Source organism: Narcine bancroftii, chromosome 3 (assembly GCF_036971445.1).
Source record: "Narcine bancroftii isolate sNarBan1 chromosome 3, sNarBan1.hap1, whole genome shotgun sequence".
Taxonomy (NCBI): Eukaryota; Metazoa; Chordata; class Chondrichthyes; order Torpediniformes; family Narcinidae; genus Narcine; species Narcine bancroftii.
The window spans coordinates 324195407-324220611 of record NC_091471.1 but is presented as its reverse complement, the minus strand read 5'-3'; the positions used below and the strand labels follow the sequence as shown (position 1 = coordinate 324220611).

At 46.0% G+C, this 25205-nt stretch overlaps 1 protein-coding gene across 2 annotated transcripts in view; it reads right to left on the bottom strand.

The window, feature by feature from the left end:
- LOC138759105 (transient receptor potential cation channel subfamily V member 6-like) overlaps positions 1-25205 on the bottom strand; it is a 95167-nt gene that overhangs the window by 32215 nt on the left and 37747 nt on the right. For both annotated transcript variants that reach the window (XM_069929016.1, XM_069929015.1), the window contains exons 6-9: positions 24547-24719; positions 20825-20974; positions 19699-19911; positions 9197-9283 (exon numbers count right to left, since the gene is read on the bottom strand). In XM_069929016.1, coding sequence (XP_069785117.1) covers positions 9197-9283; positions 19699-19911; positions 20825-20974; positions 24547-24719 — 623 coding nt within the window. The remainder of the gene's footprint in view (positions 1-9196; positions 9284-19698; positions 19912-20824; positions 20975-24546; positions 24720-25205) is intronic.

Sequence of the window (25205 nt, the reverse complement as noted above, 5' to 3'; positions counted from 1 at the left end):
CATTGCTTTAGACATGATAGAACCGGGGGGGGGGGGTGGGTGGGGTGGTATGAAAGGGGGAGGAGTGGCATTGCTTGTCAGGGGAAATATCACAGCTGTGCTCAGGCAGGACAGACCAGAGGGCTCCTCTACTGAGGTTATATGGGTGGAGCTGAGGAAGTGGAAGCATATGACCACACTCATGGGGTTGCCAAAAGGTCAGCAAGAAATCGAGGAGTAAATCTGCAGAAAATTTAAGGTTGTGGTAGTTGTAGATTTATATTTTCCACATATTGACTGGGATGTCCGTACTGTAAACGGGCTGGATGGCTTAGAGTTTATCAAATGTGTTCAGGAAAGTTTTCTAAATCAATAGTTGGCTGCACTGATCCACAAATGAAGCAGAACACGGAGGTGCAGTCTCGTACTGGGCTAATATCACAATGGCCCCAGTAGTGGGGAGGGGGGGTGCAAGGGTTGTGCTGATAAGCTCTCGGAGAGTTCTAGTAAAGTCAGTTGATTGGTTCAACTTACTCACAACTTCTGTGTGGTTTTTTTCTTTTGTTCGCTGCACAGTGCTCCGACCACGGAGGTTGACCCTGACGGTCCAAAACGGCATTTTGGACTCCACGATGAATGACACGAGCGCACAGAACAGTCTTGCTGACCTTACAGCTGCTAGTCTGGTTCAAACAGGCTGAGGCCCAGTTTCAGGTCAGGCAGATCACCGCAGACTCCACAAGATATTACTACGTGGTCAGTTCGCTCAACCAGGAGACTGCCGGATGAATCATCAACTCTTTACATCAGCCCCATCCGCCGACACGCATGAGGCAATTAAAGCATTTCTTATTCGAACCTTCGGCCTTTCCTGCCGCGAACGAGCAGCACGGTTGCTCCACATGGACGGCCTGGCCCTCGTGAATGGTGTTAATGGATGACCACAGGCCCTGCTTACTGTTCGAGCAGTTATTTCTCGAACAGACACTGGAAAACATCCGCCTATTCCTCGTGGATGATGACTTCAATGACCCATTCAGGTTAGCAGCCTGTGCTGATGCCCTGTGGCACGCCAAGCAATATGGCAGGGTATCTGTTGCCCAAGACATTCTACAAGTATTTGAAGAAGAAGAGGTTGAGTCTTGTAAGGATAAGACCCATCAGGGGTAATAGTGGAAACTTGTGCATGGAGTTGCAGGAGATAGCAGAGATCCATAATGAACATTTCGCCTCAGTATTCACTAAGGAAAAGAACTTTGGCATTTTGAGGATGAGTTAAAGCAGACTGAAACACTTGAACATGTTGATATTAAGAAAGAGGATGTGTCGGAGCTTTTGGAAAGCATGAAGTTAGATAAGTCACCAGGACCAGACGGGATTTACCTAGGGCTCCTGTTGGAAGTGAAGGAGGAAACTGCTGAGGGCGATGATCTTTGCATCGTCACTGGAGAGTACTGGAGAATTGGAGGATTACCAATGTTGTTCCCCTGTTCAAGAAAGGGAGTGGAGGTAACCCAGGAAATTACAGACCAGTGAGCCTTACTTCAGTGGTGGGCAAGCTTTTGGAGAAGGTCCTGAGAGGAAGGATTTACAAGCATTTCATGAGGGATAGTCAGTATGACTTCAACAGGGGCAGGTCAAGTCTGTCATGACTGACTGAATTCTTGGAAGATGCAAGAAAGAATATTGATGAAGGTGGATGTCATGTGTATGGATTTCAACAAGGCATTTGATAATGGTTCCCCATGCAAGCTCATTCAAAATGTAAGGAGGTATAGAAACCAAGGAATCTTGCTTTGTGGACACAGAATTGGCTTGCTCCGAGAAGGCAGAGGATGGTTGTAAAAGGGTTGTATTCTGCATGGAGGTTGGTTTCCAACAGTGTACCAGAGGAACATGCCTGAGGTAACCTGGTGGTTATCCTTAAGGTTATTCCAAATCCCTTTGCACTTCCTAATTTTGAATTTTCTCCCCATCCAAATAATTTTCTGCTTGTTTATTTCCTCTTCCAAAATGTCCAACCATAGGTTTCTCAACATTGGATCTCATCTGCCATTTTTTGGCCCCCTCTCCTAAACTGTCCAAGTTTCTCTGCAAACTTTCGGTTTCCTCAACACTTCACACTCCACCACCTATCTGGAAACTTTGCCACAAAACCATTCACTCCATAATCTAAATCATCAATATACATTGCAAAAAGAAGCAGCCCCTGTGGAACACCAGTAGTAACCAGCATCCAGCCAGAACAGGATACCTTTATTCCCAACCTTTGCTTTTTGCCCATTAGCCAATGCTCCACCCGGTCTAATATCTTTCCTGTAATTCCATGGGTTCTCATATTATTAAGCAGCCTCTTATGCAGTTGAATATCTTCTAAATCTGGTTTGATGAGAAAAAAAATCAAAGATAACATTCTGGTAAATGTCCTCTCCATAGCTTCCACATCCTTCCTGTAATGAGGTGATTAGAACTGAACACAATATTTCAAGCATTGCCTCATCAAAGTTTTATAGAGCTGCAACATTACCTCATGATTCCTAAACTCAATCCCCCGACTAATAAAGCCCAGCGAGGGGAACCTTTTAACTCTCCTATCAACCTGCACGGCAACCTTGAGAGATTATGGATCTGGGCCCCAAAGCCCCTCTGTTCTTCTGCACTGTAAAATATTCTACCATTAACCATGTACTCTGCCTTCAGGTTCGACCTTTCAGGAGATGATTAGATGGGTATATGGAGCTGAGAAAAATGGCAGGTAATGCAGCAGGGAAATTCTAGGCAAGTTGTTGGTGCAGGTTATTAGGTCAGCCAGTGAGAATGCAAAGACCATTTACAATGACAACAATACTTTGTGTGTTGGAGTGTCCGCCTTCACTGAATATATTGGGAACCATCCAGTTTTCCCTTGGACAGAAAGGCACTGTTGTTGCTGTTGTAGCTTTGGGAAGTCTGAGCTAAATTCTCAAGTTCCCAACATCCCAATGCTGCATCCCAAATCAGGATCATCTAAGGTAGCTGGAGTTGGATCATCACCAACAGATGACGTTAAAACAAACCATCCTCACATCCATCGCCTCCACCTACACATTCCGATGTCTCGGGAAAGCTGCCGACATTAAAGGACACCTCCCACCTCATCACTCTTTTCCTCCCCTTCTGTCAGGCAGAAGAGACGTAAACTTGAAGCCATGAACTTCCAGATTCAAAAGCAGTTTCTTTCCTCTTGTTCTCAAACTCTTGAATGGATTTCTCACTGGTAGAAGAAAATGCTCCTGTGCTGTTGAACTGCACTTTGTCCAGGTTTCACTAAAATCTGCAATTTTTCAGTTACTCTAACACTATACCTGCATTTTCATTATTACACTACCTGCTGTATGGAAGTGTGGGTTTGTATCGGCCCGCTAATCAGGTCGCAACCCGGCTCACAATCACGGAGATTGTGAGGGCCCCGTGGGGACTGACAGCCGTTATTCTATGTGACTTCCCACACGGCAGGAAACAGCGGAAATGCCTGCTAGTCGGAAGCCGGCACTGTGGTGATGCCACTCCTGTCGTCAGTGGCCAGGAGTGAAAATAAACAGAACTGGCAGGGCAATAAACCAGACGTTGACCTTGACTCATCTACTGTATGTTGTTCTTCCTCCACACTTCGCGCAGTGCGCATGCCACATCAGTGACCCCAGCAGGTCCGACCGGCAGTTGGACCCTAACGTGACAGACCAAGCAGCTCTCCATGCAGTCTCGTTGAAGCTGTCAACGTTCTGGCCATCAAAGCCACACGTGGTTCAAACAGGCTGAGGCCCAGTTCCACCTTCGAGAGATCGCTGCTGATGACATCCGCTACCACGATGTAGAGAGCTCACTCAACCAGGACACAGCAGCGAGGGTCGTTGCCGGAATAAGGCAAATGCGGTGCCCTCATAGAGCTATCAACATACAATTTCAGGCCACCATAGCACAAGCGTGCTGCCTGATTGTTGCATATGGACAACTTGGAGGACAGGGCCCCATCAGCCCTCATAAGTGAGATGCTCACACTCGCTGAAGGGCACAGGCTTTGCCTGGTCTTTGAGCAGTTTTTCCTGGAGCAGCTGCCCGAGGATATCCGACTTGTTTGCTGACGAAGACTCCAGCGACCTGTGTAAAGTTGCAGGCCGGGCGGATGTGCTCTGGGAAGCAAAGCAAGAAAATGGTGCCTTGATAGAACAGATCGCCCAAACTCAGCTGGCAACAAGGCCAGGACGGGTGGAGAGGCAAGTGGACCCCCCCTACCCAGCCAAATTGTTTTAACCATCCATGATAGAGTGCGGGGACCCATCGCTGCTGCCCACCCTGCGTGTTTCCAGGAAGTGCCATGGCCAGCTGTTGTTAATGGCTGTTGGCTAACATGACAGCCTCCTCCATGTGTGGGACTCTCTGTCGGGAAGGCGACCCGCTTTCCTTGTGAACACTGGTGGTGAAATAAGAGTCCTTCCCCCCATGGCCTATGACACCAGGAATGCCAAGCCAGGTCCAGCACTGAGGGCAACAAACAGTGCCTCTATGGGAACTTACGGCACCCTCACCATCCCCCTATGAGCTGATGACTACCGGTCCAAGTGGACTTTCACAATCATGGGTGTGGCGCAACCGCTTCTGGGAGCCGATTTCCTGTGAGCCCACTGCCTGCAGGAAGACTTGAAAGGGTGGCATTTGGTGCACGCCAGAACTTTCCAATTGATGTCCCTGGGGGAAGCCAAGTTACCTGCCCCCCCATCTTGATTCCGGTCACGCTGTCTGACAACGCATATCCGTGGATCCTAGTGGAGTTCCCTTTGATCGTGGTAACACAGTTTTCCACCTCCGAACCAAAACACGGTGTAAGGCACCACATCCCAACCGAGGGCCCCCCATTCCACACCAAGGGGCACCAACTCCCCCTGATTAACTTGCCCTCACCAAGGAGGAGTTTAAGAAAATGGAGGAGTTGGGGATAGTGCGGCGGTCGGACAGCCCCAGGGCCTCCCCTCTGCACATGGTCCCGAAGGCAGCAGGAGGATGGAGGTTGTGTGGTGATTATCAATGCCTCAACGAGGCCACCGCACTCAACAGATACCCCGTACCCCATATCCAAGCCTTTACCGCCAACATACGGGGACACAGATCTTTTCAAAGGTCGATTTAATCAGGGGTTATCGTCAAATCCGAGTGCACCCTAAAGACATTCCCGAAACTGCCATAATCACCCCCTTCAGCCTGTTCGAATTCATGAGGATGCTCTTTGGCCTTAAAAACACTGCCCAGACTTTTCAGCAGCTGGTGGACATGGTGGCCCGGGATCTTCCATTTGCGTTCATCTATTTGGACGATATAATTGCCAGCAGCAATTATTCAGAGCACAAGGGCCACCTCAGGAAACTATACACCCGCTTTCAGGAGTTCGGGTTGATCATCAACCCTGCCAAGTGTCAGTTCAGGTGGGACATGATTGACTTCTTGGGGCATCGGATTGACAGATACGGGGAAAAACCACTGCCTAAGAAAGTGGAGGCCATTCGGAGGTCAAGAAACTTTGTACTGTGAAGAGGCTGTGGGAGTTCGCCAGTATGATCAACTTCTACCATCGATTCATACCGGCAGCAGCTCAAATCATATGCCCCCTGTTTGCACTCATGGCATTGAAAAATAAAGACATTGCCTGGATGAGGAGACTTGGAGGCATTCCGGAAGGCCATGGATGAATTGGCCAATGCCACACTTCTGGTTCACCCCAGGCCGGAGGCTTCAACTGCCCTTATGGTAGATGCCTCGAGCACAGTGGTTGGAGGCGTCCTAGAACAACTCATTGAAGGGCAATGGCAGCCCCTGGCTTTCATTAGCAGGCACCTCCGGCCAGCTGAACGCAAATACAACGCCTTTGACCTGGAGGTTTGGGCGCTGCACCTGTCGGCCAGGCACTTCAAATACTTTCTAGAAGGCAGACAATTCACGGACCACAAACTGTTAACCTTCGCCTTCTACAAAGTGTCTGACCTGTGGTCGGCCAGGCAGTAGAGGAATCTCTCCTATGTGTCCGAATTCACCACGGACTTCCAGCACGTTTCAGGCAAAAACAACGTGGTGGCCGATGCAATCTCCAGTCCTGTCATCAAGTCCATCCATACCCTTTCCCAAGGCATAGACTATTCAGCCCAAGTCAGGACATAACAAGACGACCCCGAGATCCCAGAGGTGCTTTCTGGCTGAAGCTGAAGGATGTCATCATCGTCCCGGCAACCAGACGTCTCCATCAGCAAACCCTGCCTCATTGTGCCGGCAGCATGGAGACGGCAGGTCTTTGATGCGGTGCACAACCTGGCGGATACAGCCATCAGAATTACAGTGAAGGCAGTGGCCAGCAGGTTCGTCTTGCATAGGTTCCGCAAACAGGTCAGTCATTGGGCCAAAAGCTGCACACTCTACCAGGCTTCCAAGGTGCAGACTCACATTAAAAGACCTCCCCAGACTTTTGAACAAGTGTGATACAGGTACATCTATCTCCACGTCGACATCGTGGGGCCACTACCGGTTTTCCGTATGGCGAGATACCTCCTCAGCACAGATGACTGTTCCATGAGGTGGCCAGAGGTGGTTCCAAAGGCTGACATGACCACGGAGACCAGCGACAGGGCACTATTCAAAACCTGGGTGTCCAGGTTTGGAGTCCCAGAACATCTCACCTCTGACAGACAGTTTTCCTCAGGGTTCTGGGTGGTGCTACCCAAACTGTTGGGAACCCAACTCCCCCATACCAAGGCATATCACCTGCAGGCCAACGGATTCCACAAACACTTAAAAGCAGCCCTCACGGCCCGACTCAAGGGGCCCAACTGAGTGGCTGAACTGCTTTGGGTCCTTCTGGGGATACGCACCATGCCAAAAGGGGACTTTAATGGCTCTGCAGTGGAAATGGTTTATGGTGCGTCGCTGATGATGCTGGGGGAATTTTTGGCTGTTGCCAAGGACCTAGCTAACTCATTAAAACAATTAAGGGAAAGACCGAGTACCCTGGCACCTCCACAGCCCCCACCGCATGGCCAGCCCAGATCCTACATCTCTAAAGACTTGCAAATCTGTGAGTACCAGGCGAACTGGGCACTCCTGCAAAGGCCATACAAGTGGCCATACAAAGTTGTCAGGCATAATGGGCTGATGTGTGTATTGGACATTGTGGGCAAACAGGAAATGACCCTCGACCACCTAAAACCAGCCCACTTGGACATTAGGCAGCCAGTCACCAGTCAGTCCCCACGAAAGCAGCAAATTACACTTCGTGTAGTGGCCCGCTAATCAAGTCACAACCCGGCTCACAAAATGGCCGACGAATGCGCCGATCGCAAGTGCCGCGTGGGAACCGACAGCTGTCATCCTATGTGACCTCCTGCACGGCAGGGAAACAGCAGGCAACGGCAGGAATGGAGGCTGGCACTGTGGTGACATCACTCCCGTCGTCAGCGGCCAGGAGTGAATCTAAACAGAGCTTGCAGGGCAATAAGTCAGTCTCTGACCTCGACTCAACTGCTGTGTGTCATTCTTCCTCCACACCTTGCGTAGTGCGCCTGCTACTTGTCCAGATACCAGGCAAAACAATGCTTGTCAGTGTATCTTGGAGGCAAACAAGAAAATCTGGAGTCCAGTCCAGCTCCTTCTGGTGCTAGAGGAAGAACATTAGAACATTACAGGTCAGAGCTCAGGCACCATCTGTAGATCTACTGAGTTTCTTCAGCTCTTTTGTGTACTGCACCTTCGAGGTCGGTGTATGTGACTACAGACACTTCAATTAAGGGCATGTGTGTTGCTCGCACAGTTGGTAAGCTAAATCGCAGCAGTCGTCAGGACCAAACACATAGATAAATAAATCAAAGAACAACAATTTAACACTTCATGTCAGTCACGTGAGCACAATAAGCCGCAGGAGTAGACCATGACCATCGCCTTCTATCATTTAATGAGATCACATCCATACATCTATCTCAAACATCTTTTCTTGTCTGATCTTTTTACCCCTTGATTTCCATAGCAAACTTCATCAGCAATTTCCTTGAACAAGTTCTTCTACATTCATCCTAAAGTTCAGAAAATGCCTCATCTGAAAACCAAAACGAAATGGTGGCATTGCCAGAGCTGCTGTAATGGTGCGGCTCCACGGAGACAGGAGGAGAGGAGAGCACAGAGATTCAATTTGCTGCAAAGTTTGCCCAGGAAGATACCAAGTGGCAGGATCAGGAGCGAGAAGTCAGCATGCGATAAAATAAAAATGTGCCACTTATAGATCGTTTCTGGATCTGCTGGGTAGTGTGACAGAATTTAATTTTCACACCAGTCATTTTAATTAATCTTCATCATACACGGTGGCACCTTTAAGATAACAGTTAGCGCAACACCATTACAGCGCCAATGATCGGGACAAAGGTTCGAATCCTGCGTGGTCTGTAAGGAGTTTGTACGTTCTTCCCGTGTCTGGGTGGGTTTCCTCCCAATATTCATAACATACTGGGGCTGTAGGTTAATTGGGTGTAGATTGGGTGGCATGGACTCTTGGGCCGAAAGGGCCTGTTACCGTGCTGTATGCCCTAATTTAGAAAAAAATTAATTAAGTAAACAATTAAGAAAATTTTGATTTAATCAATGATATTTACACTCCTTATATATTAATTATTTGCCCTTAATAATTATCATTGGGGAAAAAAAAGTAGCAAGATGGACAAGAAGTGCTTCCTGTGGTGAATTTGGTGAATTCAGCCCCCCCCCCCCCATCACTTCACTTCTTTCACTTCTACCCTCCCACTTGTATCCACCTACTAGTCTGACACCTACTACCTGTCCTCCTTCCCCTTCTCCTCCCACTCCCCCATTATTTTATTCAGGCATTAGCCTGTTGTTTGACATTCCTGATGAAGGGCTCAGGCCTGAAACGTTCACTGTCTTTTGCTTCTTTTCGATGGTACGTTGCCTTATTGTAGCAGTGTTGGACTGGGCACTAAAACTTACCGCTTTCTACAGTTGAGTTAAATCTTGGACCTGCCTCTGATGGGGTGCAGGAAAACTATCGACATATCAATAATAGATAATCGATATTAATAATTAATAATCAATAATCAATAATGCCCTCAGGGCTCTCCTGACAAGAACACCTGACCCATTATTCCAGGGTGAATGTCTCAAAAGTAGCAGTGAGCTGGAAAGGAGAATGTCTTACCTCCAACAGCAGGATGGTGACTGCTCCAAACACACTGATAATCTCGCCCAACAATCGTAAGTAGTCGTCAGTGGTTAGGTAACTTTCCTGCAAAGTGTTAAAAGTGATTGTAAGAGGTTCCAAGATCACGAGATCGCAAGATATAGGAGTAGAAGTTGGCCCATCGAGTCTGGCCCGCCATTCTAATCATGAGCTGATCCATCCTCCTACTCAACCCCACTCCCCAGCTTTCTCCCCATAACCCTTGATATCCCGACTCATCAAATACCTGTCAATCTCGGCCTTAAATACTCCCAATGATCTCCCTTCCACTGCCACAGTGGCAACAAGTTCCACAGACGAACGGCCCTCTGGCTAGAGAAAGTTTTCCACATCATTTTTAAAATGATGCCCTTTTATTCTGAAGTTATGCTCTCTTGTCCTAGACTCCTCTACCATAGGGAAAATCCTTGTCACATTTACTCTGCCAGGCCTTTCAGCATTCAAAATACCACTACAAGGTCTGCCCTCATTCTTCTGTACTCCAACGAGTAGAGTCCAAAGACTGATAATTCTTCTCATCTGCTAACCCTTTCATTCTTGGTATCATTCTAGTAAATCTTCTCTGAACCCTCTCCAACACTAGAACATCTTTCCTCAAACAAGGTCCCCAAAACTGGACATAGTTCTCCAAGTGAGGTCTCACCAGTGCCTGACATCACATCTCTGCTATTCCTCTAGAAATGAATGCCAACATTACATTCGCCTTCTTCACCACTAACTCAACCTGGAGGTCAACCTTTAGTGGATCCTGCTCGAGGACTCCCAAGTTCCTTTGCACTTCAGAATTTTAAAGTTCACCCCATTTAAATAATAGAATTCCCATTTCCTCGACTAAAGTGCACGAATGTATATTTTCCAAATTTGTATTTCATCTGTCACCTCCTTGCCCATTCTCCTAATTGGTCCAAGTCTCTCTGCAACCTTTCGTATCCTCAGCACACCTTCACCCTACCTCTTATTTTGGTATCACCTGAACATTTATCTTCAAAGCCATCTATTCCATAAGCCAAACATAAAAAAAGCCGTCCCAACACCGATCCCTGCGGAACACCACTGGTGACCGGTAGCCAACCAGAAGAGTTTGTTCCCATTCTCTGTTTCCTGCCGACCAGCCACTGCTCTACCCATGCTCGTATCCTCCATGGGCTCCCATCTTCTTTAGCAGCCCTGTGTGTGGCACCTTGTCAAAGGTCTTTTGAAAGTCCAATGACACAAGGTCCACTGCATCTCCCCTTATTGTTAGCTCTTCAAAAAATTGCAATAGGTTTGTCAGGCATGATTTTCCTTTAAGGAAGCCATGCTGACTTGGGCCTATATTTTCATGCACCTCCAGGTATTCCATCACCCCATCTTTGACAATCAACTTCAACAGTTTCCCAACCACGATATCAGTTTAATAGGTCTATAGTTTCCTTTATGTTGCCTCCTTCCTTTCTTAAACAGCGGAGTGACATTCGCTATTCTCCAGTCGTCTGGAACCAGGCCAGAATCCATTAATTCCTGGAAGATCATTACCAAATCCTCCACAACTTCTACAACTACTTGGCTTCAGAACCCAAGGATGTATTCCATCATCCGGGAGACCATTTACCTTCCCTCTCATTTTCTTGACAGCACTCATTTCACTTCCCAGAGACCCTTGAGAGTCTGGTAAGCTACTAATGTCTTCTAACATGAAGATAGATCTAAAATATTCATACAGTTCATACAGTTCCTTGTCTCTAATTACAGCCTCTCCAGCATTGTTTTCTATTGGTCCAACATCTACTTTGGTCACTTTTTTACTCTTTGTGTATTTAAAAAATAAATCTTTGTTATTACTTGCTAACCTCCTTCCTAATTCATCTTTTTCTTTCAAATCACCTTCTATGCTGTCTTCTCTAAATATTGACGAGTTTCCCATCCTCCACCTTCCCACTAATTTTTGCTTCCTTCTATACCCTTTCTTTTGCTTTCACTTTGGTTTTAATTTCCCTCGTCATCCACAACCGTCTCATTTTTCCATTCACCACTTTCTTCCTTTTTGGTCTGTGCCCATCCTACACTTTCCTCATTACTTGTTGAAGCTCCAGCCATTGCTGATCTGCTGCCTTCCCATTTCTGTGCTTTTCCAATCGACTTTGGCTGTATCCTCTCCCATCCTCTCCTTCCAATTGCGACTGCAATTTCCTTTTCCCCACTGAAATATCAGCACATCGGAGTTTATCCTCTCCTTTACAAACTTCACAGTGAACTCAATCATATTGTGATCACTGCCTCCCCAGGGTCCATTTACCTTCAGCTCTCTAATCACTCTGGTTCAGTACACTGCACCCAATGCAGAACAGCCAATCCCATGCTGGGCTCATTAACAAACTGCTCCAAAAAGCCATCCTGTAGGCATTCCACAAACCCTCTCTCTGGGATCCCACACGGACCTTATTTTCCCAATCTACTTTCATGAAATCTCCCAGCTCTGCTAACCTTGCCTCATAAGACTTGTTTCCTAATCCAGGCAACATCTGGTATATCTCCTCTGCCCCCTCTCCAGAGCTTCCACATCCTTCATATAATGAGGTGACCAGAACAAATTCAATACCCTAAGTGTTGTATCACCAGAGATTTGTAGAGTTGCAACATGACCTCTCTATTCCTGAACTCAATACCCCATTAATGAAGCCCAGCATCCCATAAGCCTTCTTAACTACCCTATCAACTTGTATAGACAATCTTGAGGGATGTATGGATTTGCACCACAAGGTCATAGAAACATAGAAGATAGGAGCAGGAGTAGGTCATTTGACCCTTTGACCCTGCTCCGCCATTCAACGAGATCATGGCTGATCTTAAAGTTCAGTACCCCATCCCCGCCTTCTCTCCGTAACTGTTAATACCCTTATACTGAAGAAATATATCTAATTCCCTCTGAAATATATTTAATGAACCTGCCTCTACTGCCCTCTGTGGCAATGGATTCCACAGATTCACCACCCTCTGGGTAAAGAAATTCCTCCTCATTTCGGTCTTAAATGGTTTGCCTATTATCTTCAAACCATGGCCCCGGGTTCTGGATTTTCCCATCATTGGAAACATCCCATCTGCATCCATTCTGTCCAGTCCTGCCAGAATTTTATAGGTCTCTATGAGATCCCCTCTCAATCTTCTAAACTCCAGGGAGTACAATCCCAATTTGCGCAATCTTTCCTCATAAGTCATTCCTGCCATTCCAGGTATCAGCCTGGTGAATCGCCTTTGCACTCCCTCCATTGGAAGAACATCCTTCCTTAGATAAGGTGACCAAAACTGCACACAATACTCCAGGTGTGGTCTCACCAAGGCCCTGTACAGCTGCAGTAAGGTATCCTTGTTCCTATACTCAAACCCTCTTGATATGAAGGCCAACATACCATTTGCCTTTTTAACCGCCTGCTGTACCTGCATGCTCGCCTTCAGAGACTGGTGTACAAGTACCCCTAGGTCTCTCTGCACTTCCCCATCTCTTAATCTATTGCCATTCAAATAGTAATCTGCCCTCCAGTTTGTATTACCAAAATGGATAACCTCACATTTATCCACATTGTAGTGCATTTGCCATGTATCTGCCCAGTCCCTCAATTTATCCAAATCACACTGGAGCTTCCTGACCCCCTCTTCCGTGCACACAACCCCTCCTAGCTTAGTGTCACCTGAAAATTTGGAGATATTACATCCAATTCCCTCATCCAGATCATTAATGTAAATTGTGAACAGCTGGGGTCCCAGTACAAATCCCTGTGGCACCCCACTGGTCACCGCCTGCCACTCAGAAAATGAGCCATTTATCCCAACTCTCTGTCTTCTACCTGCCAGCCAGTTCTCAATCCACATCAATATTTTTCCCCCAATCCCATGAGCCTTGATTTTGGAAGCCAGTCGTTTATGCGGGACCTTATCGAAGGCCTTTTGGAAGTCCAGGTACACCACATCCACTGGCTCTCCCCCATTTATTTTACCTGTCACCATCTCAAAGAATTCCAATAGATTTGTCAAGCACGATTTACCTTTTGTAAATCCATGTTGACTCTGTCCGATCCCTTCTCTGCTATTACATCCTTAATAATGGATTCCATCATTTTGCCCACTACTGATGTAAGGCTCACCGGCCTATAATTCCCCGCTTTTTCTCTACCCCCCCCCTTTTTAAATAGTGGGGTAACATTTGCTACCCTCCAATCCATGGGTACTGATCCTGAGTCTATCGAGTTCTGGAAAATAATTCTTAAAGCATCTGCTATCTGAATGGCCACTTCCTTAAGTACCCTAGGATGTAGATTATCAGGCCCTTAGTATTTATCTGCCTTCAATCCCATCAATTTCCCCAAGACCTTGTCCTTAGAGATACTGATTTCTTTCAGTTCCTCCCTTGCATTAGTCTCTATGTTTCCCAACATCCTTGGAAGGTTATTTGTATCCTCTCTTGTAAAAACAGAACTAAAGTAAGAATTTAATTGGTTTGCCATTTCCTTATTTCCCATTATATATTCCCCTGATTCCAACTGCAAGGGACCTACTCTGGATTTCACCAATCTTTTCCTCTTGATATATTTATAAAAGCTTTTGCAGTCGGTTTTCTTATTTGCCGCAAGCTTACTTTCGTAATTTATTTTTGCTCTCTTGATTAATCCCTTTGTCCTCCTTTGGTGCATCTTGAACTGCTCCCAGTCTTCGGTTGTGGTACTTTTTTTGGCCAATTGATATGCTCTCTCTTTGGACCTAATGCTGTCTCTAATTTCCCTTGTTATCCACGGTTGAGTCACCTTTTTTGGTTTATTTTTATGCCAAACCGGTATAAATGATTTTTGCAATTTCTCCATTAGATCTGTGAATGCTTTCCATTGTCTATCCACAGTCAACTCCCCCATAAACACCACCCAATCAATCTCTCTGTTCATCCACACTCTGAAGAAACCGACCAGTAACCCTGTACTCGCTCTTGAGTTTTAAGAATAAATTGAATATATATGTGGATGGGAGATGTCCAGAAGGTTATGGAATGAGTGCAGGTCAGTGGGACTAGAGAAATGATGTTTCAGCACAGAAGGGCCAAATGGTCTGTTTTCAGTGCAGTAGTTTTCAATGGTTCTAGTTTGTCCTTCTAAAATGCATCAGCTCACACTTATCCGGATTGAACTCCATCTGCCACTTTTCTGCATCCTGTCTAGATCCTCCTGCAACCTTCGACAACCTTCAGCTCCATCTAAAACTCCTCACAGTGGGTGTCACCCACACTGATCCATCCAGGTCATTTATAAAAATCACAAAGAGCAAAGGTCCCAGAACAGAACCCCGCGACACTCCATTAGTAACTGACCTCCAGGCAGAATTCTTTCCTTCCACCACTACTCTCTGCTTTCTTCCTGCAAGCCCATTTATTATCCACACAGCCAAGGTTCCACTGTTCCCATGAGTCATGATTTTCTGGATGTGTCTCTCATGGGGTCATATGCCTTAATAAAATCCATGTAGACAGTGGTGGGACCACTGTTACTTCTGTTTGTATGTGTATGGCTGGCTTGCCCCTTGCTGATTGTACCTGTGGTTCCTCCCTCTTGAGACCCTAATAAAGCAAGCAATGTCATAACCCCTTTCAGTCAGGTAACTTCTCGTCTTTGGAGTTGTTGATAGCGACTCATAGACCACATCTACAACTCTACCCTCATCAATTTCTTTTCTTATCTCCTAAGAAAATTCTAGACTCATGAGGCATGACCTTCCCTTCAGAAAAGTAGACTCTGCTTCTACAAATGCTCATACATCCAATCCTTAAGAATTCTCTCCATTAGTTTGTACACCACAGTTGTTAGACTCACCGGTCTGGAATTCCCAGGATTCTCCCTATTACTTTTTTTAAAGCAAGGTGTTTTACATTACCCGTTCCCCAGGATTCTCCCTATTTCCCTTGCAGCCAAAGAGGATTCAAAGGTCATTGCTACTGATCCAGCTATCTTTTCTCTCACTTTCTACAGCAACCGGAGTATATTGCATCCGGCCCCGTGGACATCAATCTTGATGTTTTTAAGAAGATCTAAGACTTCCTCTTCCTTAATCTCCTCATTGTCCATCACACAGGCCTGTTTTATTCCAACATCACCTTGATCAAGTTCCTTTTCTTTTGTGAATACTGAAGAAAGTATTCATTTAGGATGTCCCCAACCTCCAGGTCCTTTTCTCCTCCTTTATCCTTCAGCGGCCACACCCTCATTCTTGTCATCCTTCTGTTCTTCACATACACATAGAACACCTTGGGGCTTCTCCTTAATCCTACTTTCCAAAGCCTTCTCATGCCCCTTTCGAGCTCTCCTAAATTCTTTCTTGCTCCTTCCTGGCAAGCATATACTTCTCATGAGTCCTTCCTGCTTCCTATATCTAATTTATGCTTCCTTCTTCCTCTTGACTAGTCACCTCACCTGTTTCGTCAGCCATGGTTCCCTTTTCCTATCATCTTTTCCTTGTCCCAGTGGGACAAACTGACTCTGAACCCAGCACAAGTGGTCCCTAAACTTCCTCCACATGACTTCATTGCTTTTACCCTTGAACATCTGTTTCCAATTTACTCTCGCTAGCTCCTGCCTCATCACTTCGTAATTAGCCCTTCCACTGTCCTGTTTTGTCTGCTTTTATCCTTTCCCATAGCTATTCTGAAGCTAAGGGAACATTGCCATCGGACAGCAGCAGCGATCATCAAGGATCCACACCACATGGTCTGTTCTCACTGCTGCCATCAGGAAAGAGGTGTAGGTGCCACAAGACTTGCTCCACCAGGTTCAGGAACAGCTGCTACCCCTCCACCATCAGACCCCTCAACAACAAACTCAATCAGGGACTCATTTAAGGACTCTTACTTTTGGACTTTATGGCACAGCCAGTTGTTTACATTTCTTTATTTGTTGATATGTGTATATTGTGTGCAGTATTTTTTAAACATTATAATAACTACAACAACATGGTTGGTGTAGCCGTTAGTGCAACGGCTTTACAGTGCCAGCGATCAGGTCCGGGGTTCGAATACCACACTGTCTGTAAGGACAGTATGTTCTCCCTATATCTTCTATATGTGCCACCCGTGGGTTATTCCTGGGGGCTCCGGTTTCCTCCCACCATTTGAAACATTCTGGGGGTATAGGTTAATGGGGTATAACTTGGGCAGCACAGACTCGTGGGCCAAAATGGCCTGTTATTGTGCTGTATGTCTAAATTAAAAACAAAATTAAAAAGTTGTAATTTTGCCTGGTCCGCAGGATAACGAATCTTTGGGTTGTATATGATGTCACGTATGTACTCTGACAATAAATCTGAAATGAGACCAGTATAGTCAGCATGTATAAATTGAGCTGAAGAGTTTTTCTGTGCTACAGAACTACAGGACTCTGCAGTTCATTAAGGGATTGACAGCTGAACTCTTCCATTTCAGGTTGACTTGCAGATGGATCATCCATCAGTGTACTTGCGCTTAGAGAGTCATGGATGAAACCAAGGACTCTACCTCCTCCCTCTCCCCTCCACCAATGCTCCTTGATCTGTTGTGTCATATGATTGCTATGTGTCTGACAGAGCAAACATGAAGGTCAGTGCAGCTTTCCATGCATGGAGTTCTGGGGAGAAACAAAATGGAAAGAGGCCCTTCGGCCCACCAAGGCCATGATGACCACATTCACTTTTATGATAATCCTGCATTAATCCCATTTTATTCTTCCCACACGTCCATCAACTCCCACTTCATCAAATTCTACCACTCACTCCCACACTAGGGGCATAAGGAATAGGACCAGGAGTTGTCCATCTGACTGCTCCCCCATTCGATAAGATCATGACCGATCTGGCTGTGAATTCAGTTCTACGCAATGGCCATTTCCTCATCACCCTAAAATCCCCACCTATGCAAAAATCTCTATGTATGTGTCTTAAGTATATCTAATGTTTCCTTGGGCAGAGAATTCCAGATTCACTACTCTCTGTCAGAAACAGCACCTCTTCATTTTCATCCTAATTCTACTCCTCCAATCTTGAGGCCGTGTCCCCTCATTCTAGTCTCTTCCACCAGTGGAAATGACTTTCCTGCCTCTATCTTATTCGTTTCATCATTTTATGTTTCCATAAGATCCACTCATGCTCTGAATTCCAAGCAGTACAGTCCCAGGCAACTCAATCTCTTCTCATAGGTGAACCCTCCATCTCTGGAATTGACTGGGGGAACCCTTTCTGCACCACCACCAAACCCAGTTTATCTATTCTCAAGTCAGGAGACCAGAATTAATCTACCTATTGATGCCGTTTTGGCAATGCTGGAGGAGATTGAAGCATTCCAAGGATGTCCATGCAATCTCAGGAAGAACATGCAAGCCCTAGATCAGGGTTAAACCCAGGTCACTGGCACTGTTAGGAAAATATTTGGGTGGTGCCAGTCTTAGGGTTTGCTGAATCTTGGTGGTCACTGGTGCTTTTCATGTCTTCCATACTTCGTAGCAGCCTTGGAGATTCTTAAAGCAACTTCTTGGTAACTGCCTTGATCTGTGACACAATGGGCTAATTAAATATATGCATAAAAGGTTGCATTGGGTTAGCAGTTTGGTTGCATGCATTTTACAGACAGAACAATGCCTTGCAAAGTTCTGAGGGCAGGTGCAAACAGAAGGTTCTGGGCTTCAGCAATATCTGCAAGCACACCCCAGAAACTGAAACATTTGCAGAGAGTTGGGGCCATCTGTTTTTTGTAAAGCCTGGAAATTGTAACATTTTCAAACTGAATCAGGAGGGAAGGGACAGAGAAGGAGAGAGAAGGAGTCAGCAGGAGGCAGGCTGAGGAAAGGCTGGACAGAAGAGGAGTCTGCTGAAAAGGCTTCCTTTTTTCAAGACTGGGCAGAGTTCTGATATGGTTGCCTGAGTGTACGCTCTGTGGAAATCAGGAGTGGTGGATCGTCTTCCCGGTGTGGTGAAGAGGAGAAGAACCTGGAAAGAAGACAAGTTTCTTCTAGAAGACACTCCTGTTTGGGGTGTCCAACAAGCAACAATCACCTCTCTGTAACCCCCCACAACTTTCCTGCCTGGTAATTCTAAGTAAAGCACTGAAGTTCACTTGAATGTTTGATTCTGTGCACAGGATTGAAGATTACGGGAAACATGGACAGTGGAAGATTGTCCAGTAAAAAGGACTTTACACATTACACACACTTGCGCTTAGATTAGGTTAGGGGGAGGGATTGTGTAAATAACATAGTGTTGTGGAGGACCATCGCCTTCCCAAGATCGTGTTATATGGCGAGCTCTCCACTGGCCACCGTGACAGAGGTGCACCAAAGAAAAGGTACAAGGACTGCCTAAAGAAATCTCTTGGTGCCTGCCACATTGACCACCGCCAGTGGGCTGATATCGCCTCAAACCGTGCATCTTGGCGCCTCACAGTTTGGCGGGCAGCAACCTCCTTTGAAGAAGACCGCAGAGCCCACCTCACTGACAAAAGGCAAAGGAGGAAAAACCCAACACCCAACCCCAACCAACCAATTTTCCCCTGCAGCTGCTGCAACCGTGTCTGCCTGTCCCGCATCGGACTTGTCAGCCACAAACGAGCCTGCAGCTGACGTGGACTTTTACCCCCTCCATAAATCTTCGTCCGCGAAGCCAAGCCAAAGAGAGAAGAGAGAAGAAGAGAAAGATAAGTTAAGTGTTGATCTTGTTCTATACTCAGAGAATTAAACTAATTTTGTTTAAGGAACCATTGCTTTGGTGAATTTCTATTGCTGCTGGTATATGGGATTCACTGAACTCGTAACAGAGGTCTCTCTCATGTCACAGACCACTAAGTCACCTAGGGATGGATATTCAGAACAGCTCTTCACACACGTGGCCTGATCTGAAACTATGGGAGCATCTCCTGACTTTACAGATTTGGGCTCTCTTCTTCACTCTACTAACCATGCCACCGTACTGCCACAGTCTTTACTGGAAAAGAAATGTACAGGCACACTTTTTGTTAAATAATGTCAACATACTACATCTGTTCTGGCTCACAAGCCTGCACTGTCCAAATAACCCTTGTGTCTTTGGAATGACCTGGGTCACTGAAGCTGCAGTAGCTTTGAGGCATCTATTGGATTATATTATAATGCCTGCATCACACTGCTGTACAGGTTTTGTGAAATGAAGCTTCAGCTGTGTACATCTCCCCAGCCTCTGTTGAATCCTCCATTAATTCTACCATCCTGGAACTTATTCCGTTTATTCTACACTTCACAGCATCTGTCTCTGCCTCTGTTCCCCAGGGTCAGCACTCCATCAGACATCTACCTACACCCTGTCCCTCTCTGCTTTACTGGAGAAGCCCACATTTTACAATTTTATTCTGTCCTTCCATGCAATCTGTGCTGATCTTAAATCATTGCCATTGACCCCAAATATTCAGAGGGCATTGCAAGAAAGCTGGGAGGTGAGAGACAGAGTGTACTAACCTGTAAGGTCTTCTTAACATACAGCGTTGTGTCTTTCTCATTGGTTGCATTGTCAGGCCTTAGTTTTAGTGGTCTATAAGCACAGCAGAACGTGAAGATGGTGATGTAGATAAGGTAGAGGAAAGCCAGGATCCGGAAATAATATAATGCATAGTTATTCCATTTCAAGTGGATGAGTTCTTTCATTGGGGAAAGGCGCAAAATCTTCAGTGCCTGTAAAGTGAGACAGGAGGAAAATCAAGACAACCACAGCTACTGGAAATCAGAAAATGCTGGAAACACTCAGGAGATTGGGCAGCCATCTGCACCATCAATTTTTTTTTGTCAGAACTGGGAGAGAAGTGGTACGCTGCAATTGGTGACTCAAAACACAGGCAAAGAAGTACCATCATTTATCCAAGTGCTCCATTAATCCATGGGTGGCCCAGGTCATGTAGCAGTTAGCGCAATGCTATGACTGGGCCAGCAACCCAGACTCTAATCTGGGGTTGTCTGTAAGGAACTTCTGCATTACCCCCCTGACCTGCCTGGGTTTTCTCTAGGTCCTCCAGTTTCCCCACATCCTCCAAAACGTATGGGGTTGGAATTGGCCGACATGGAGTTCGATCACCTCATCAGTTTCTACCATTTAAATTTAAACATACAGCACGGTAACAGGCCATTTCAGCCCACGAGCCTGTGATACATTCCCGGTACATTTCGAATGTACTGGTTGTTGGCGCTGTAATAGTATTCCGCTAACTGGTCTCACCTGAAAAATTTGACCCATCCATCCATTCACACCATCCTTTCTGGAAGTTCCCTTTTTCTTTCACCCTCTCTCTTTCCCAGTTTTGACAAAAGGTCTCTGGCATGAATGGTTGCCCACTGTGCCATGATGTCTGACGTGCTGACTACTTCCAGCTTCTGCTCCTCATGAGATATGTTGGAGCCTGCGGAAAAAAACAGCTGCTGGAGGAGCTCAGGTGGGCAGTCATGAAGCGTAATTTCAACCTGACCCATCGGCTCCCCATTCCCCCCCCCCCCACCATGGATGCTGACTGACCAGCCGAACCCCTCCATCAGTTTGCTTTTGCTGTGCATGGTCTCTTCCTAAATAGTTCTCCTTTCAGAATTCTCCTTTTACCTCCTCCTTTTCACTGGAGATCACCAATTGCAGCACAGAGTAGTCATCGTCCCATGAATCAATCTCTGAGAGATCGTAGTAGATGCTGCAGAGAGGCCCAAAAGTCTTCGGGGCATCCTGCTCTTTCCTCTTCAACAGGTGCTGGAACATCTAGCAAAGAGAAACAAGGCTGCTGTGAAATGGGAAGGGGTTGACTTTGATGTTAGCAAGAGCTCAGATGCAGAGGCTCTACTCACCCCACATCTACCTGCATGGACACTTGAAGTTGATGAGTGGCAACAGACCAGCTAATCCATCAAGCAAGTTCCACACTCATGGGCTATGGAATTCAGAAGAATGAGAAGGGATCTTACAGAAATTAGGGAAGTGGGTAGATAAGATAGGGTAAGAAAAGTTGTTTCTACTGGAGGGTGAGACCAGGATTCAGGGATCTAACAAGATTTGGGGGAGTAGATTTAGGATGGAGATGCAGGTTGATAGGGTCATTAAGAAGGGTTATGGTATACTGGCCTTCATTAGTGGGGTATTAAGTTCATAAGGCATGAGGTAATGTTTCAGTTCTATAGAACTCTAGTTAGACCACACTTGGGATATTGTCTTCATTTCTGGTTGCCTCATTACAGAAAGAATGTGGAAGCTATGGAGAGGGTTTACCAGGATGTTGCCTGGTAACGTGTCTTATGAGGCAAGGTTAGCAGAGCTGGGACTTTTCTCTGGAGCGAAGGATAAGAGGTGACCTACAAGATTATGCGAGACATAAATAGGGTGGACAGCCAACACCTTTCTCGTGGGGGTGTCAAGTGTCAAACATCTGCGGACAATTGTACAAGAAGATGGGAGGAAAATTTAGGGGAATGTCAGTTTTTTTAAAAAATAAACAGGCCTTAGTTTTAGTGGTCTATAAGCACAGCAGAATGTGAAGATGGTGATGTAGATAAGGTAGAGGAAAGCCAGGATCCGGAAATAATATAATGCATAGTTATTCCATTTCAAGTGGATGAGTTCTTTCATTGGGGAAAGGCGCCTGGAATGTATTGTCGGGGTGGTGGTGGAGGCTGGTACAATAGGGACATTTAAATGATAGACAGGCACATGGATGAAAGAAAAATAGAGGGTTAGGTGTACAAGGTGGGAAAGGTTTAGATCATTGAGTAGATTTAAATGGATAGGCACAACATCAAAGGACCAGTATTGTGCTATAATGTTCTGTGTTCAGAGAGGAGTGAATTGGAGTTCTCTGCCCAAAGCAGCAGCAAAGGTTGCCTCATTAAATGTAATTAAGACACAGTTGGATTGATTTTTACAAAGTAGGGGGAACGAATGGTTATGGAGAAAAGGTGGGTTGTTGGAGCTGAGTCAATGACCAGATCAGCCGTGATATTATTGAGCGCAGGCTCAATGGGCCGAATGGCCGTCTCCTGTTCCTGTTTATTCCATTCTCAACTAAGTTTCTGCGAAGTACCTTACAGCAGTTCTTACTGACCCTCATTGACCCCTTCTTCTGGATTCACTCAGACATGGAAACATCTTCATTCACCAATTTTGACTTACAAACCCCACCACCCCCCCCCCCCCCCAACTGCTCCTGCATCCATAGCTTCTTTAAGGAAACAAACAGGATCAGCAGGAACAGGGACGGCAGACGACTCCTTGCAGTTCTGCCATCACCATGGGAAATTCTGTTTGCATTTCCTTGGTGGACACCATGGCATTTGTAAAGTTGGAGAAGCAGAAGAATGCACAGTATAATTAGATTAAAATTAAAAAAAACTTCAAATATAGAAAATCCCAAATAAAAAAATCAAAATTGCTGGGAATGCTCAGCAGGCCAGCTTGGCACAGTGAGGGAAGATTCCGAGTTCTGCAGGAACTTTGTTGGTCTTTCCACAGATGCAGCCTGACCTGCTGAATATTTCCAATATTTTCCATTTTTATTTCAGACTTTCCGCACCTCTCATTTCCTATCTCTCGGTCTCCCTTCCCCACCCACCTCCCTTCCTTCTCCTGTCAGAGATCCACCTGTCAGCCCCATGCCCTCTCCCCATCGCTTCTCATTGTTTACCCTTCCACCTGCATCCACCTGTTAGTGTGTGCTCCTCCCCCTACCCCTTCCTCACCCCTCTCCTCTTCCCCCATCTTTTTTATTGTTTGACATTCAGTGACTTGCCGAATTCACTGTCACCTCCAGGAATGTCTGATCTAAAGCAGCCCCACCTGGCTCACCGACAGGATTTCTTTGCCTCTGTGGTCTTCTTGCCTTTGATAAGTTGTTAAACGACGCCCACTCTTATCCCTATGGCTACCATGGTTTTACCCTAATGGAGACATGGGCCTAGCTTCCACCTTCCCTGCAACTTAACAAGATTCTTTTCTCTCCTGCTGGTTGTGATGACGGATCTTCAACCTGAAACACACTGTTTCTCTTTCCACACCATGTCACCTGATCTGCTGGGTTTCCAACATTCTCCAATTAATTGAAAAATCGTAATGAAACAGCCTGCTGTGCACCAAGCAATGAGAAGTTCCCAGACCTAACCACTACTTTCTGCTAAGTCACCACGGCACAGTTAGGTTCCTTGCTCTGTGGTTGTGAGTGGGGAAACAGGTCTCAAAGGCAAGGACTCTGAACACAGTTTTGATGGAGGGAAGGATTTTATTTACAGAAGGCAAGTGTGGGAAAATGGCAACTGATGCAGACACACACAAACACACACACAACACTACAATGCCCCACCACCCCTTAATTCAGTGCAGCACGGCTCATTGCTGCAAGGGACACTAATTAAATGCTCCCAACCCTTTTAACAGTGCACATTTTACCAGCGGTTTCTCCAGCACCCTTCCATATTTCTAGGCCTGGAGTGAAGCAGGGTGGTCCCAAGCTGGCAAAGAGAGAGAGAGAGAGAGAGAGAGAGAGAGAGAGAGAGAGAGAACAAAGAACACATGGCACCTTTCTAGTGCTGGAAGGACAAGCCCACATCAGTTACTGGGGGCCAATAGCTTAGTGGCAGGAGGGTTAATCGAATTACAACAGCCAATGGCCCAAGTCCAAGTACAGGCAGGCTGGAGAGTGCAGTTCAGGTAATTTACATGGTTACAACAACGAGATGTGCACTAATATGTGGGGCGGAACCAAACCTTGACTGGCAGCTGGTGTGTCCTCCAACTAGGTAGGAAGGCAGTGCATGACAGCCACAACCCTTCCAAATACACTCTAAAATTTTGACAACATGAAATCATAGCTTTAGCCAGGATGGGAACAGGCTCTTCAACCCAATGCCCATGCTGGCCATGAGCTAGTCGCTTTTGTCTGTGTTTGCCTTATTTTCCCCTTTCTGGAAGATGATTACAAAGGTGTACTGGCTGAGGAAAGAGTCACGCACACAACTGACCATCCAACAATAAGCTCAGCCTCAGGGGAGAGAAGCACAAGATGGCAATACAATGCAGACAAAACCTTAATGAGATAATGGCATTAGTTCCAACAGCAACCAATGTTCCTTACCCATGGCACGGTTGGTGTAGCGGTTAGCGCAATGCTGTTGGAATGCCAACAACCAGAGTTGATATCTGGGGCAGTCAGTAAGGGGTTTGTACGTACTCCCTGTGTTTGCATGGGGTTCCTACCAGTGCTCCTGTTTCCTCCCACCTTTCAAGATGTACCAGGTGGTAGGTCAATTGGGTGCAATTGGGCCTGTTACCTAAATTAAATTTAAATTTACCTGAACATTTCCTTCAACTACAGCGAGCTTGATAGGAGACAGGCCATCCCTGTTGACGATCATGTCAAGAGCAGTCTCATTGTCTGGATCATTATAAGACAGAATTAAGTCGTACATCTGTGGGCCTGTGGTGCTTTTCGACTGCAGCACCAGGTCATGCAGAACGGTGTTACCTGGTAAAAGAACGCATCGTAATTGAGGGCTTTCACATGCAGAACGGTGTTACCTGGTAAAAGAACGCATCGTAATTGAGGGCTTTCACATGCAGAACGGTGTTACCTGCAAAAAGAACACATTGTAATTGAGGGCTTTCACATGCAGAACGGGATTACCTGCAAAAAGAACACATTGTAATTGAGGGCTTTCACATGCAGAACAGTGTTACCTGCAAAAAGAACACATTGTAATTGAGGGCTTTCACATGCAGAACGGGGTTACCTGCAAAAAGAACACATTGTAATTGAGGGCTTTCACATGCAGAACGGTGTTACCTGCAAAAAGAACACATTGTAATTGAGGGCTTTCACATGCAGAACGGTGTTACCTGCAAAAAGAACACATTGTAATTGAGGGCTTTCACATGCAGAATGGTGTTACCTGCAAAAAGAACACATTGTAATTGAGGGCTTTCACATGCAGAACGGTGTTACCTGCAAAAA